General features: G+C 46.1%; 1 protein-coding gene across 2 annotated transcripts in view; it reads right to left on the bottom strand.

Moving 5' to 3' along the window:
- The window catches only part of LOC138516158 (EF-hand calcium-binding domain-containing protein 14-like), a 483,644-nt gene extending 468,687 nt beyond the window's left edge, over nt 1–14,957 (bottom strand). The window contains exon 1 of one of the 2 annotated variants that reach the window (XM_069631076.1): nt 14,584–14,957. In XM_069631076.1, the coding sequence (XP_069487177.1) occupies nt 14,584–14,684 (101 nt within the window). In that variant the 5' untranslated portion in view covers nt 14,685–14,957. The remainder of the gene's footprint in view (nt 1–14,583) is intronic. The other variant, XM_069631075.1, reaches the window with a different exon arrangement.
- Nucleotides 14,958–15,540: the final 583 nt, after the last annotated feature.

Raw genomic sequence — 15,540 nt, 5'->3', positions numbered from 1 at the left:
TTGGTAACAGCCTCACAGGAAGGATTTTACGCCATAAAGCGCTCATTACCACAGTGGCAATCACATCTCAGGCTCTAAATGTTCCCACCGGTTCAATGTGATTCTTAAGAAAATTATCATTTTCTGCATATCCTTTTTTGATGAGTTGTTGCGCAACAGGAGTTGCAAAAAGGATGTATTTTCGCTCCTGGTATCCTGCACACCTTTTCTTCCCCTGCTGCCTCTCTGGCGGAACATCCCGAGAAACCCTGGTCAGTTCTGTCACCCAAACCACCCCTCCTATCCATCCCATCATCCCGCTCTCCTTTTCCATGAAACACCCACAGAACCACAGTACCCCGCTCTGCCCTTCCCATTCTACTTCCCTCTCCTGCTGCACCCCTCAACTCACCAATCCGGTTGCCCCTCCCCCTACCAAACTCCTCCCCACTTACAACTCCTCCTCCTTTGCTGGCCATGCCAGTCGTGTCCCCTTTGATATGATATGATAGGTTATTTATAACGCGCTTAATACCCAGAGGTTTCTAAGCACGGACCCAGAGATTGAACCCGTGTTGCTCCGTGTCGTTTTGCTTCCAAGGCGAGCACGTTGCCCATGAGCTATCCTCCTTTCGACCCCCCTATGTTGTGCAGAGGATATTTTACCATGGATTATGTGTGAAACATGCCCTGTACAATACATGGGGCACACCAATTCGACCATATCTTCCCCTTCCGTGAAGGCTACCTACATTGACTCCTATAATGCAACCCTATATCTAGTGCCTAAGGCCCTGTAAGGTGAGCTCCTGAGTATCTCAAAAGGGTTGCGCAACTGTTGGATTCTTTTTATGGAGCCCAAGTGGAAGGTCTAGGTAGATGACTGATAAAAGTAGGACTGGGGCTTCTCATGCTTCCATTGTCTCATCTATTGGTAGCAGTGGTCGAGCATCAAGGTCACGCACTCAGGCGGGAGGGGTAGCAATGCAGACACAAATACATAATAAAATGCTATTACTTTGAATGAAGGAATGCTGACAGGGAGAGGAAGAGTATACTTACTTTATAGCCAGTAATAATAACAAACTGAAGTCGGTTTTCCCTTTCCATGGGGGCCATTGAAAACAAATAGAAAAAAGTAAACAAAAAAATGGCCGCATGGAAAAAGGAGAAGGAACTACATGTCGTCCCTTCTCTCTTTCATGGCAGCCATTCAGAAAAATAGAAAAAGTAAACAACAAAAATGGCCGCCATGGAAATGGGAGAAGGGGCTACACGTAGTCCCTTCTTTCTTTCCATGACGGCCTGTTGCAGATCGGGAGTGGACGCGCTTGGGACAGAAGTGTTCTCAGGACGTCCGCTCCTGAAGTGGACTGAAAAGAAGATAAATGGGGGTGGAGAGGGAACTCTGTAGATGGGGGGAGGAGAGAAGCGAGAGGGGAGAGAGGGACCACGCTTACCTCGCTCCCCGGAGGGGGAAGATGGCAGCCTTACCCCTGGCAATTCCTCTGTTCCAAGCCCCCTCATTGGCTGAGAGGCCACCAACACCCCACCGCCCTCACCAGGTACTAATAGGTCAAATGAACCATTGCTGCAATTTTTACACCAAATGTATTTTCACCAAATGCATTTTTGACTAATTTTGTGTCAAAATGCGGTGGTCCCCCCGCACCCCTCTCATACTATCCCGATCCTCCACCTCCATATTTACCTTACTCCCACTTACCATATGCATTTTGCTGCAAAAAAAGTGCTAAAACACCTGCACAAATGCATTCTGTGAAAATGCATTCAGCAAAATTGAGGTACACCAGCCATTAGAGTTAGGTCAACTGCAAGGTCATGGGTGGCTGCAGGGCTTAATGGGATGCTCTTTACGCAATGCTTGGTGTAGGGATTCCCCTGTTGTGCTGAACCCAAGACTAGCAATGTTCCATGTAGAGTGGCCTCCTATTTATGTGGGGTGCTGGGTCACTCCACCCAAACCAGTCTTCAGAGAGCGTACACCACGAAGGTTGGTACCATCTTTGTAGCTCAGACTATGGAAGCTTTAGGTCTCAGAGCCACATGGTGCTGGTTGTCCCAAATACTTGGTCAGGATCAGCACAGTGATCGGAACAAGCAATTGCTCTGTTTTGTGGAGCTTTGGGCGAGGGTCTCCCGTGGTGCAGCACCACACATAAATAAAGAAAAATGCAGTTATGTTAACTTCACAGGCCCCACTCCACTCTAAAGAAAAGAGTGCGAAGCCGCCCCCTTTACTTCTGGTGACCACGTGACATGTAACGTCATCATGCTGGTCACGGGATACAACACTCCTCCCACTTTTTATAACAACAAACTTCAGCCTATCAAACCTGTCATAACAAACAGAGTAGAAAACATGGTTGGTATACAGGTGCAAAATGCTGAAAAACTCACAGTTACCCTTGAACTGGGGTAGATCTCTGGGGCCCGGGTCCTCCTGATCGTTCAAGTGCTCAGATTGTAGTCTTTCAGGTACACTGGGGGCTTTCTTATCTCCTTGGTGGGGTGTCTTCTTCCTGGTTCGGCGGTTTTGTGGGCTTCCGCAACCTGATGCTCGTTTCCCTGGGGTGTGAGGTCCATGGTTCTTTCAGGGTGTGCTGCCCTCTGGCCTTCACCCTCAGTGTCACTCATGTTGGGGCCGCGGGTGGCGTTGCCCTCATCTCACTCATACCAGTAAGTACGCAATCAAGGAGGACCTGAGAGTCTCCGGAAGAAGCTGGAGTTCCTGGTCCCTGAGCCGCTGTCATCTGCAGCTGTTACTTGAGACCCTTGCATTCAGACTACTTTGAGGGTTGATGGCTCGTGGGGGAGGAATAACTTTCCTGCTGGGTAGTGAGTTCTCACCAGTACAGTGTCATCCACCACTAGGTCATGTTCTCGTAGACCTCGACGCACGTTCTTCTTGTGGATGGCTGCCTCCCTCCAGGCATGCACGCTCTCATTGTCTACTGTTTCTAGAGTCCTTCGCTCTTGCTCAGAGATGTGAGGTGCATTTAAAGTCCCCAAACAGAAGTCCTTTTCATGCATTTAAACACTGAAACAAAAACGGCCTAGACTCATGTTTTGTTTTGCAAGTAGAACATTAAAGAGCCATGTGGAAAGGGGCTTACCTGTCATTACCAATGGGTAAGCAGCATTTTAATTTACAAAAGAAGCATGAATCAAAGGTACCTGTCACATGGAAAACAGGATTTTTAAACACTGAAAACAAAAACGGCCTGCACTTGTGTGTGCTAATAAAAATGGCTTTAAAAAGCACAAGTGGAAACAATATCGCTGCTCAAAGAAAAATGGCAGGAAAACAAAACATGATGGGCCTCATTACGACCCTGGCGGAAATCGTGGTGCAATATGCACCATGGAGCACGGCGGAAAGCTGCCGATAGCGCCATGGGGGTTGGCGGATTTACCGCCCCATTCCGACCTTGGCGGGGCGGTAAATCCCCATTCCCCATTCTACCCTTCCCCATTCCCATTTTTGCCCCATAGGGTATAATGGGAGTGGGGAAGGCGTTAATTACGCCACCGTAAAATACAGTGGCGTAATTAACAACAAGGTCCCGTAGCGCCATGGATTTCTCCGCCCGGAAAAACCAGGCGGAAAACGCTCCATGGCGCTACGGGAACTCGTAGTAGGGCGGACGGGTCCGCCGCGAATACCGCTGGCGTAAACCCACTCCGCCAGGGTCGTAATGAGGCCCGATGTGTGGGTTGACAAAAGCAATGTATATTATGTTTCACTTTCAAAACCCCAGTAACATTTGAAGAACCACGTTGTCTTCATGGAAAATGTCAGCCCAAGGCAGGCCCTGTTTCTGGCTGTGGGCAAAACTTCACAAAGGAAAACTCTCACTTCCAGCCTGGATGTCACATCTCTGATCTAATGACCACCACAATAAAAATGTGCTGCTAAATGCGTTGAAATTCAATGTTCTCCAGACCTGCTGCCTCTGAAAGCAGGGACTTCAAGAATATTCACCTTTGACTGGAGCACGACTATTATGTGTGAAAATAGGGGGCACTCACTTCAAAGACCAAGCTTCAAACACAAAGGAACCTGATGAAGGTACAAGCTGACCCAGTGAAAGCAAATGGCCGGAAGCAGAAATTGCCATTTGTCCCACAGGAAGATTCACAATTAAGTTAAAATGACTATTATCATTTAGGCCTTTTTCTCAGCAACCATAATGTGGATTGATTTAATTTTTGTACTATTTTTTATGTAATTTGTAGGCGATTTTGGGGATGTAAAATGCATCTATCTGTGACTCTGGGAACTGTAATGGACAGTTAAGCTAGGTTTCTGGCTGATCTTAACATGTTCCAAATGTGAGAGTTGGTGAGCGGGTAGAAAATGAAATTAGGGATATGCTCAATAACTTACATATTAGTAACTGTTGTGCTTTTTATGGAAATGGCAGAAAAGTGCCACATGGCCATGCTATATTGTACGGATTTGGTGGTCGGCTTATCCAATTCTCCATGATTAGCTAAATCATGAAATATGCTTGGTGTGGCAGTTGCTAGTAGAGTTATGAAGTTGTGGTACAAAACTAGTTTTTGCCAAAACGTTGAAAGGAAAACAAAGGATGATGACAAATGGGAAAAGACATATGTTGCTCCAGACCCCTAAACCAATACTGACTTGGAGGCTGGGTTGGGGTGGAGAGAGAAGGATAACTGTCCAATCCTAGTGGCAGGGATTATTGCAGGGTACTTTCCTAACATTGTAAAATTGGTGGTGTGATCGCTGCTCTATAAGGGGGACTGCATTAGGACAGAGAGTGACAGAAAAAAGGAGAAAGACAGGAGGACAGAGAGAACAGACAGCCCATCAGGAAGGCTGCTGAAACTTACCATCTGACAACTGTAAGGAGACACCAGAGGAGATTGCTGAGAGTGCATCTGGGTGGAGCTGTCTATTTCTAGGAAGGCCTCAAAGCTGACTGGATCCTGTGGTGGAAAGCGGAAGGCCATCTTTGAGAGTGGAGTGACCAGTCCCCTGCCCAATCTTTCCAGAGTGTCCTGGCATGCATCTGGCTTTTCTGAACCTTAAACAGAGGCTTGCTATGTAAGCAGAACTATGTCCTGGAAAACCAAAAGGTAGGGGAGTCTGCTTGCCTTGAATCCTTTCCCTTTATAGTGGGTGGGGTGGAGAGGCAAAACTGTGTAGATCCTTAGCCTATGTAACCAAAAATATTAATTTAATTAATTCCCCATTTGGCATAGCACTACGGGGTGAATTTTGTTAAAATTCTAAATTAACAAAGCTCACTTCCCTATAACCACCGGAGTGGTCCCCTGGCGCTCTGGCGGATCTGTAACAAAAGGCGGGGTAGGTTAGGCGTGTTAGTAGGACAATGTTTGGAAAAGAGCCAGGGAGCTGTGAAGTACTGTTGGCAGCTTCAGTTCAGTTAACATCGTTCACTGAACATTTCGGTGTGTTATTTGGTACTGAGTCCATCATGTGCTGTTATTTGGGGGTCGGTGTGGTGTGGTTGTTGTTGAGGTGTGGTTAAGTGCATGGGGGTTGCTGCAGCTTTAAGAGGTGTGGTTGTGTTTGGTTAGAATGTGAGAGGTGTGTAAGTAGTGGAGAGGTTTTTAATAGTTTTGGGTTGGTTAGTATCCTTGTTAGGATAAATATACCTATTGCGTCTCCTTCATGATTTCAAGAAGGTTGTTTCTTTTCAGTGGTTAAGTTTCAGTGTGCTTTGTCATTATGCTAAGTTAGCTACTTTTGTGTTTTCATCTTTGTATTCAGTTAGCCCTCTTATCCCAGTTTGCCTTTGCTGTAACCTAGGTTTTGGATTGATTTACTTGCAAGCTAAACCCGTGCCCTACGTCCTTTCTGGGTGGGCAGGGTTGTTGGTGGTGTTGGGCGTGTATGTTCAATTTCTGTCCTCATGTCTTTGTCGCTTGTGTTCTATTCCACCTTTCGTCGACTCTCTTGTTCTTGTAGGAGTTTCCTTTAGATGGTCCAGGATGTTGTCTGTGTCATCATCTATTCTTTGTGTTTCTTGTTTGATTGTTTTTGTTGTTTCAATTTGGTTCCGAGCTGTTGAAGAGCCAGGTTTTTAGAAGTTTTCTAAATTTTAGGTGGTCTACAGGGTTTCTTATTTCTTTCGGGAAGTTGTTCCAGGTTTTTGCGGCTAGGTGGGAGAAGGAGGAGCCCCCTAGTTTTTTCTTGACGGATGGTTTTGGTTCCAGGAGAATTTCATTGCTCGATCTGAGGAGTCTCGTTGGCTTGTAGATTGTTATTTTCTTTTGTAGGAATTCTGCTCCCTATCCGCTGATTGCCCTGTGTGTTATGCACATTGTTTTGAACGTGACACAATGTTTGATTCTGAGCCAATGTAGTATTTTTAGTGCTGGAGTGATGTGGTTTCTTCTGGATAGCTTGAGGAGGAGTCTGGCTGCAGCATTTTGGATGCATTGTAATTTCTTCAGGAGGTATTCAGGCATCCCGAGGTACAGGCTGTTTGCGTAGTCGACTCTTGACATGATGAGGGCGACGATTGTCAGTGTTTTGTGGGTGAATGAGAGAAAAGGTAGGATTCTTCTTGTGTGAAGAAGGAAGGAACATTTCTTAATTATTGTGTTAACTTGTTCTAAGGTTAGGGCATTGTCCATTAGGACTCCCATGTTTTTTACTACCTTAGATGGTGTGGACGCAGTTCCCATTTCTGTTGGCCAAGGAATGTAGGTGTTGTTCTCTTGGTTTTTGGATATAATCATGATTTCTGTCTTTCCTGGCCTGGGTTGATTTTCAAATTGTTGGCATTCATCTAGTCAAAGATTTCTTTTAGACATTCTACTAAAGTTGAGTGATCAGCTTGATTATCTTCGATTTTGTAGATGATCTGAGTGTCGTCTGCGTAGTTGTAGCATGTAATGTTGTATTTTTTGAAGATCCTGATTTCTGGAGTCTGGTAGATGTTGAAGTGTAGTGGTGATAGTGACGATCCTTGTGGTACTCCACAGTCGTTAACTCGTGAAGTAGATTTGAAGGGTTTTAACCATACGGTTTCTGTTCTGTCTGCTAGTAATGATTTGATCCAGAGTAGTGCTGTGTTTGTTATACCTATATCTTCCAATCCTTATATTAGGGTGTCATGGCTTACTGTGTTGAGGGCTGCGGCGAGGTCGAGCAGAATTAGATCCGAGGTAGTGTTGGAGTCTGCTTTTTTTTAGGTCGTCCCAGATGGATAGTAGTGCCGATTCTGTTCCTCTTGCGGGTCTGAAGCCGACTTGTGCTTGGTCTAGCAAGTGGTGTTTTTCTACATGTTCTTGGGTTAATTTATATACGTATGAATCTAGGAGTTTTGTCGTGTTGGGAATATTTGAAATCAAGGGGTCTGGGGGTGGTTTATGCACTGCTAGGGCATAGAGGCGCAGTAGCCCTGAAACTGAGAAAATGCTGCCCTCATGGCTTGTTATGTGAGTTAAATAGAAAAGAGAAAACAGAGTAAATGCTTTACATAAGGTCCATTCTAGGGTACAAAAAATATTCATGTCTCTAATGCGCCGCAGGATTAGCACTCGTTTGGAGAAACAATGGAAGACCATTCAGGGAAAAGTGAAAAACACAAGGGCACTGCGCCCGAGTGACAATACAGAATGTATCCTCTCACAGCAATACTAGAATGTTTCCTCTCACAGCAATCCTACCAGGCAACAAGATACGGAAGACTGCCCTTGTATGACAAGTATGTGCTAGCTACGGAATTACACAGTGTATGTGGGAGGATCACCACAGCCACAAGCCTGTAAGCCCTTCCTTGGCCCATTCTGCTGCAGCAGACTGCTTGAACAACTCGAACGGGCTGCAACACAGATGCTTGGAAGCAGTGATCGAAGTGAGCGGGAGCGGTTGGGAGTGGTGTTCCGCTCATTTTATTTATTTCTGTTTACCATTCCTTGACTTTTTATGACCACATACACCATTCTACTTAGAGGATTGTCCGTTCATGTCCCTGTGCAAGTGTAAAGTTGTAATAGGAACCTCAGTTACTAGTCACTTAGACTATTGGAATGCTCTGCAACACCTTGCCACATGTTGCACTATGCTTCCGCCTACCCTCTCCCCTGCCGAGACCACACTTACACTCCTTTTTTCAGTACACATCTACAACTGCACAGAATACACATATAGCCAGGATTCCTGATAACTGCTTTGCCCCTGCACCCCTCAGCCCTGGAAAACGTTTGGAAGATGCCGAAAGTTGGTTCAACCGCTATGCAAAACCACAACATAAGATAACTTTTCCTCGTGTGTCTGATTCCCCAAGAAGCCTGAAGTTGCACCTTCTACAGAGCGAAGATGTAAACAATGTTTATAGAAATGATGTTGCAGGTACGACTGCTCACTTTGGGGGTGTTTCTCCAGGCGGAATACAAGTGTAGTGTTTGCTGTAGCAGGGGATCAACTTCTGATTTGGAATCCTGCTCAGTTTGCCCACTGTTATACCAGATGTTAGCCTGTGTATGAGATGCCAGTGTCTTGGCGGGTAGCATTCTCATCCCCAATTATAAGACGGGCATTTTGTGGATAGAGTTCATTATTTCATAGCCCTATTGAACACTGGAAGAAAGGTGTTTTCCAGGATTATCCTCCAGGAGGTGACCACAGGGCTTTCACAATGTGTGGTGAGGCCTGGGGCAAAACGTTTGGTGAGGCACCTTATAATTATATGCACTGGGCCCGTGTTGCCGCCACAAACAGGAGATGCAAGAAATCTCCCATTGAGTTTGTGTGGAGGAACCCAAATATGGTTTATTATTATGACAGCAAATCAACTACCCCAAAGTTATGTTTATGTACTGAAGACAAGTTCACTCCAGAATAACAATTTTGCCATATGCATACATATATATAATCTGGCATAACGACGGGTGGTGCATGACGCCAGCTTTAGGGAGGAGTTCCCTGCCCCTTTTTGCGCATTAAAACACACATCATACACAGTGACAGGTAGATGATATTCAGTGGCAGCACATGAATTTTTGAACTGGAGAAGCTTAAATATTTGCACTAATTATGTGGGACTGACAGAGCACAGTGAGGGAGCCCAAACCAAACAAGAGGTGCTTGAGAAGGTTTCCCGCCCCCCCAAATTGTTTTGAAACAAATTAAAATGGTGCATTTTACAGCACTTTCTTTAAACATTAGGGTAAAAAACCAAAGAGTTTGCAGTTGGTTTTGTATGGTAGCGCATGGACAAACCAAGTAGATGCATGTCACGAAGCGTGCATAGGAGCATTTTCTATTGCATTTCATGCTGCCTTTGCCCACAACATATGCCAGTATGAAAACATGTTAATGCTGGCTGTTCCCATACATGTCCATGCAGCCTGTATCAATATATTTTATTTAGTTATTTATTTGGCATTTATAAAGCGTGCCGAACCCAAAGGCACCTGTGCCAGTATTACCATATAAGGACTCACAACCAGTAAAAAAAAACATGCCACGGAACATATATACAGACCAGCTGTGCACCATAAGTGCTATTGCTGGCTAGATTGGCCAATATTCAATGTAGGCCAGTCTAGCCACCCGATAAAACGTATGTTTTCTTTACCTAGGCCAAGCTGAAGATGAGCTGGGGCCCATTTCAACATGACAGTTGGGGCCCCCCCATTGCTTAGAGCGCAAAACAGTCTGAGGCAACCGTTGGGTGCATACATTATAATGGAGACAAAGAAAAACAGCCAAGAGTTAATAGCTGCTGATTATCACAAGACGGTCAGCCAGCAGGGAGCAGAAACACTGAATGCCAACTGAAAATCTTTAAATCCCCCTTTGTCAGAAGTTGGCTGATGTGGGGGAACCAGTGTTAAAAGGCAATGTGGTTATAACACTTCTGTATACCTCAGGGAAGTGACGACTGAAAGGGCTACAGCAAACGCAGCTGTAAGTCGAGCATTTCAAAGAGCTAATTTTAAGCCTCAGAACAAAAGGAAAATGGAAAAGAATTTATTGCCATGTTACAAAAATGCTCACTGGCAACATGGGGGCATTTGCTGGGGTCCCGCAAAGCCACTTTCAACTGAAAGAGCTGAAAGGCCCCGGCGAGACAGCCAACTAGCAGGGAGCTGAAACACTAAATGCTCACTGAAAATCTTTAAATCCTCCTGTGTCAGCAAGTGAGTGATGAGGAAGAACTTGTGTCAAAAGGCAACAAGCTGATAACACTTACATGTACCCCAGGGAAGGGAAGGCCGGAAGGGCTCCATCAATCGCAGCTTATAAGGCAAGCATTTCAAAGCACCAGAATGAAAGGAATATTATGCTGTGTTACAAGACTGATGACTGATGACTGGCAACATGGGGGCATTTGCAGTGGTCCCGCAAAGCCCCTTTCAAATGAAAAGTCTGAAAGGCCCTGATGCAGCATTTTCTTTCGACAGCTGAGTTAGTAGCATGAACTTAACACAACATAGACTGAAGAACAAAGACATTTGCTATGCTGATAACACGTATGTGAAATGAGAGGTGCAACCTGCAGCGCTTGTCACCATTTCGACCTAAACAGTCAGCAGTATTTGTTATGTGATTTAATATATGAATAATAAAGACTTTTTGATTTTATACTATCCTTGACCAGGCCTATCCCCTCTTTGTGCTCTCATATTGATGGTTACTTATCGTGCTTGATTTTTCTAGCACTCTGCCCCGCGTTACCCCCTCTTTCTTGTTTACTTGTTTAGTTACTCCCCTGGGTTAACACGGTAGGGGACGCCTATCCTTGATCAAATACTTTGTTTCATTTCCACCAATGGAATGCCTAAAAGTGAGCTTTCTAAGCTCCGAGTGGTGGTTTTCAGCTGGCATCGGAGCATCTGTGCACGTGGCGGATCCACGCAATTGTACATATTGTGAGAAAACTGAATCTAATGATCTTACAGTCGATAAACTGACAGAGGTGTTAAACAAGAGCAAAATTTGGTACATATCAATCCAATCTATTCGAAAAACAGAAGGCAGCATTGGCGTTATTATAGCTCTCAACTTGCATGCTTTTGCAGTGTGTCACCCTCCTTACAATCAGCTGCCTCACCTGTCAAGCCCCCTATACACTCATTCACTTCATTGGGCTCTGACTGTCCAAAAAAATAAATCTGGTGTTTTCACCCAAGGTTGAGAGCTATATAACTATCAGCTGGAAGTTTGGGACAACGAATATGCATAGCTATCTTTGTGGTGAATTCTGGGACTTATAGTTTACACGCTGACGGTGCCTAACACACACACACACCCCACAATCCCCCCCCCCCCCTTCGCCCAGGGCTCAAGTCGAGAGTACACACCTTTTTCAAGGGTGGACTCAGTCCCCCATCTAAAATGAGAAACATTGAATATCCTCTGTGAATTTATGTCATCAGGTTTGCAGACCAGACACTTCACTACTGCACTATAACCTGATGAAAAATAACAAACAACTAAAGGTGAAATGTCCCATTTCAGTACTGCAAACTCCAGGGAAAACATTTTTATTGGTTTTGGAGTTTAAAACATGCACACCTTTTAACATTTTCAAAAACGCTATTAGATTAAAATATCCTCTCTTGGTTTTGTGTGTGTGTTGATTTTGTGAAAGGAAAATGCCATTCGTCCTGTGCAATGTGGGTGGTTGAGCAAAGAAAGTTCATATTTCACCTTCATATGTTAATTTCTGGCGACATCACATCCCATTGCATTTGTTGATGAGTTCCTGCACTTACATTTTTAGGACTTAACCCCTGGATTCACCAAATTCGGATACCTTACCTGCTGCTGTAACCACATCTTGTCTATAGGCCCCTGCAGGCACTGATGTGATCATCCAAGGACCCTAGACCAGGCCATAATGAAATTCGACACCAGTGGTGGGCAAGCGCTGGAGTCCAGGCACTGAAGTAATTTTACTTAACTACTTCATCTCCGACTCTAACACCTGTGTCCTCTGCAAATGTAGGGTTAGCAAACCACGTGAAATCATGCTGGGCCCGGGCGCCGGCAAACTGTTACATTGTACAGTGCCGCCAGCGCCACCTGCCCAGTGCTCACTATATCCCCATGGGCCGCCTCGCCCTCCATGCTGTGTGTTACGTGCAACTTTATTGTTTTTTTTAAATCCTTTTTTTTCAATCTTAATGACAGCTTGCTCAATGAAATACCATCCAGGCAGCCGCGAGCCCCCCCCCCCTGAGTGCGAGGCCTGGGCAGTTTGCCCCCCTGCACTCCCCTCGTGACGGCTCTGGACGACCAGGTGGGAAAAGAATAACATACCAATCCGGACAGATATTATGAAAGCTAGATCCAGCTGTGATAATTGCATGCAGCTTTCATCACCTCTTTGTTTTTGCTTTGTCACCCCGAGTGGGACGGTATGCCCAGACGTGGGTCCCGTGCCTTCTGGGCCTAGAGACCCAAGCTACTCCTCACTGATGAGCCCAACAAGGGGATGCTTGTGGTCTCGTGCAGAAGGGATGTCACCTAGCAGCTCGGGCTGGACTACCCCTTTTGGGGTGGGGCCAAGCCTGGTCTGCATATGGTCTTTCTCCTTCGGTAATGGCTTTGCAGGCGAAGAACGATGTTCTGGAAGGTTGCCCCGAGGAATACGGAATGGTATCATCACTAGGCAAACTTTGTCTTGGTACAAAACTGGTTCAAAAGTTATCTTTTTTTTGCACTAGAGAAACTTTTGCCCTGGTGCTTACCCCATGCCAAACTGCACTTGTCATGGTGCAATGGTTTTTTTTAATATATCCCAGTGTTTTTAGAGAAAGGGCACATTTTCCCTGTGTTAATACGGTGCAGTGGTGCAGAGTTTCAGAATTCTGGCCCCATATGCCTAATTTGTACGCTGTGTCCCAGAAGCCTATATTTATTGGGTTGCTCGGCCATATTCTGCCAATGTGTGCTTTCTTGAGCTGTGCGAGTTTAAACAGCTTCATCGGATCTTGAGAACTGGTAGTCCCTGCATTTCCAGCTTGGAGTTTTTTTTTTCGAAAACTGTCATTCGTTCCCAGATTATGGAACATTAGAGATGGCAGGTGACTAATATGTACATGCAAGAACCCGCTCCTGGAATTTCCAAACGGCACAGATCCAGGCCGAGAAATTCAATTAAACTGAGCAGCTCTGTTCATTGCGGGGCGCTACCGTCAAGAAATATTGAAAAACATATTAAAAATATTGAGTGAGGGATTCCAAGTCGTCCCAAAGTAATCCACTTTTGACATGAATAAATGGCGGTATCTATGCCTGAATTCTTTTCGAATGGCCTTACTTGTGTGTAATCGATGCCACGGGCGCTAGGTGAGGCGCTGCGCTGGTGCTTTCTAGAAAGGACGGGGCTTGGTATGAAGACAGAAAAAGGCCCCTGTATTGATTGCCACCTGTGAGGAGACAGACGCCGAGCTGCATTTCCTAAATTCGTAATATATTCTTGAAAGAATGTTGAAAACATTCGCCTTGCCACACGGATGCACGGACATGAAATCGAATGCCACTGTCTCTGTTTGACAGGTATTTTATTTCCAACCAAAGTAACAAGCAATAGATATGTTACAATGAGACACAAAAGTCTAGGGTGGGGGGAGCTGGCGCCACCGAGGTGACGTAGTGGTGGAGTTCTGCCGAATATGACCTTCCGAGGCCAAAGTTCAAAGCGTGACCCCAGAGGAAATGAGCTTGATTTTATCATCCATCTCCTCTCTCAATGGGGACCTGTTCTCAAAGAACGGGCGCCACACACTGCACCACTGTCTCACAGGGCGGCACGCCTCTGCCACCGAAGGCCTTGGCGCGTAATTGCGGGGAGGATTCCAGGGGATTATTAACATGCATTGATGGAGATGTCTGGGGAACCGAGCACAGAGTGTTACAGCCGTCCACCTGCAACCATCCCCCATCAAAGTACCCGGAGGTTTTCAGGAGAAGCCCAACATCTACTCTGCTGATTTGGCACTTTGAAGAGGGCCCCGGTGCAGACCTTCCTGCGAAGACCATTACCTCGACAGGCGCTTGCCCATCTCTCCACTCAACCTCATCTTATGTGGCTGATATTTGTGGAGACAATCAAAGTTTAATTTTTTCTTGAGACACATACGTCATATTGTGGGTGTGGCTGTTTAAAGTATAGCATGTTTACCACTTTCAGCAGCATTAGGCTTCTCCATAGATGCAAATAATTGAGGGGGCATTAGGTAAAATACCTCAGTTGTTCTGTTAGCAGTAGGGATCAGGGCTCATGTCGGTGGCTGGATGTAGTGCATTTGAAAGGCATTGGCGCTTTCCGCCGTTGTGTTTTCTCCGTGGCACATTGGGCTGGCCCTGTTTCTGGGGTGCCCCCTGAATGCACACAGGACACCCACACTGCACCTCCGTCCACTGCAGCACAGCACAGGTCTCACTGGCAACTGGAAAGTCAATGGCTAACGTGTCAAGACTATCAAGTGTGCGCCTCTCTTCATTCTGCTACAGGCCTGACATAAGTCGTGCTAAATGAAAGGACACATTTCGGCGATGCTGCCCTGCGCTCCCGCCACTCACAGCTTCTGGGCGCTTGGAACCGTGACCGTGCCACTCACCCATCCAGCGACCTCATGAGCGCCTCTTTGCTCTTATCATATTCCTCCGTGTCCGAGTCGTCATCCAGCAGCTCGTACTTCTCCTTGCACCCTTCCATCATTTTGACTCCTCGCGCAGATGCGTCTGGTGGGTGTCCTGCGCGCGCCGGCAGCGCAGAGCTGGCCCTCGGGCGGGTGGGTACCTCTGCTCGCAGGCCTGCGGCTGATTCAGAGCCAGGGATCTCTTTGGCTCAGGGCTGTCGGTGCCAAGCAAGGGGTAATGCCGAATACCTGCGGAATGCCAGCGTTTTGTTCTCAGGGCTGGGGCCCCTCCCTCTGCCCAGAACAGGTTCTGCTCCCTGGATGCACCTGGGAAGGTCGCAGCAGTGGGAGGCTGCTGCAGGGGGAGATTTGGGTTCTCAGGGTGCCAGCTGGATTGTGAAAGGGCCCTGTGATTCATCTCCTACCTGCGTCTGATTCGCCAGCTCAGGTTTCTCCTTTCCTTCAGTTTTGGCTTTACTTAAGGACGCCCAGCAGTGGCATCAAATGGGTGAACTTGTAGAAAATTAGGCTCGGCCATTCGCCACCTTTCATCACTGCCATTCGTTGCAGGAATGTTTCATATTTAATTTTCAGCGACCTTAAATAAAAGAGAATTTGAGACATGTGCAGGAAGCTAGAAAGCCTGTGTGCCAAAATGGCCTCTGCTCTGCAGAAGTACAGGTATGAGTAGTGGTTTCTAAACTGCTCCTACCTCTTCAGCTCACACTTCTACTAAGCAGCAGTGATCTCAATCACACAGGTGAAACAGGCAAAATATGAATGGGTCACCTCCTGTGCCACCTTAAGGTAGCATGGGCCGAGGGCAGGCTATACTCATCAAGCATCCTTATAGCTAGCAAGGAAGCACCCACAACACAAATAAAACAGTGAGAATAAAATAAAGGAAATGTCTAATCAGGGTTTGATAAAAAAAAG

The sequence above is a fragment of the Ambystoma mexicanum genome, chromosome 6q (genome assembly GCF_040938575.1).
Source record: "Ambystoma mexicanum isolate Mex_15411 chromosome 6q, UKY_AmexF1_1, whole genome shotgun sequence".
NCBI lineage: Eukaryota > Metazoa > Chordata > Amphibia > Caudata > Ambystomatidae > Ambystoma > Ambystoma mexicanum.
The sequence above is the reverse complement of the archived record's forward strand: the minus strand, read 5'-3'. Positions and strand labels throughout refer to the sequence as shown.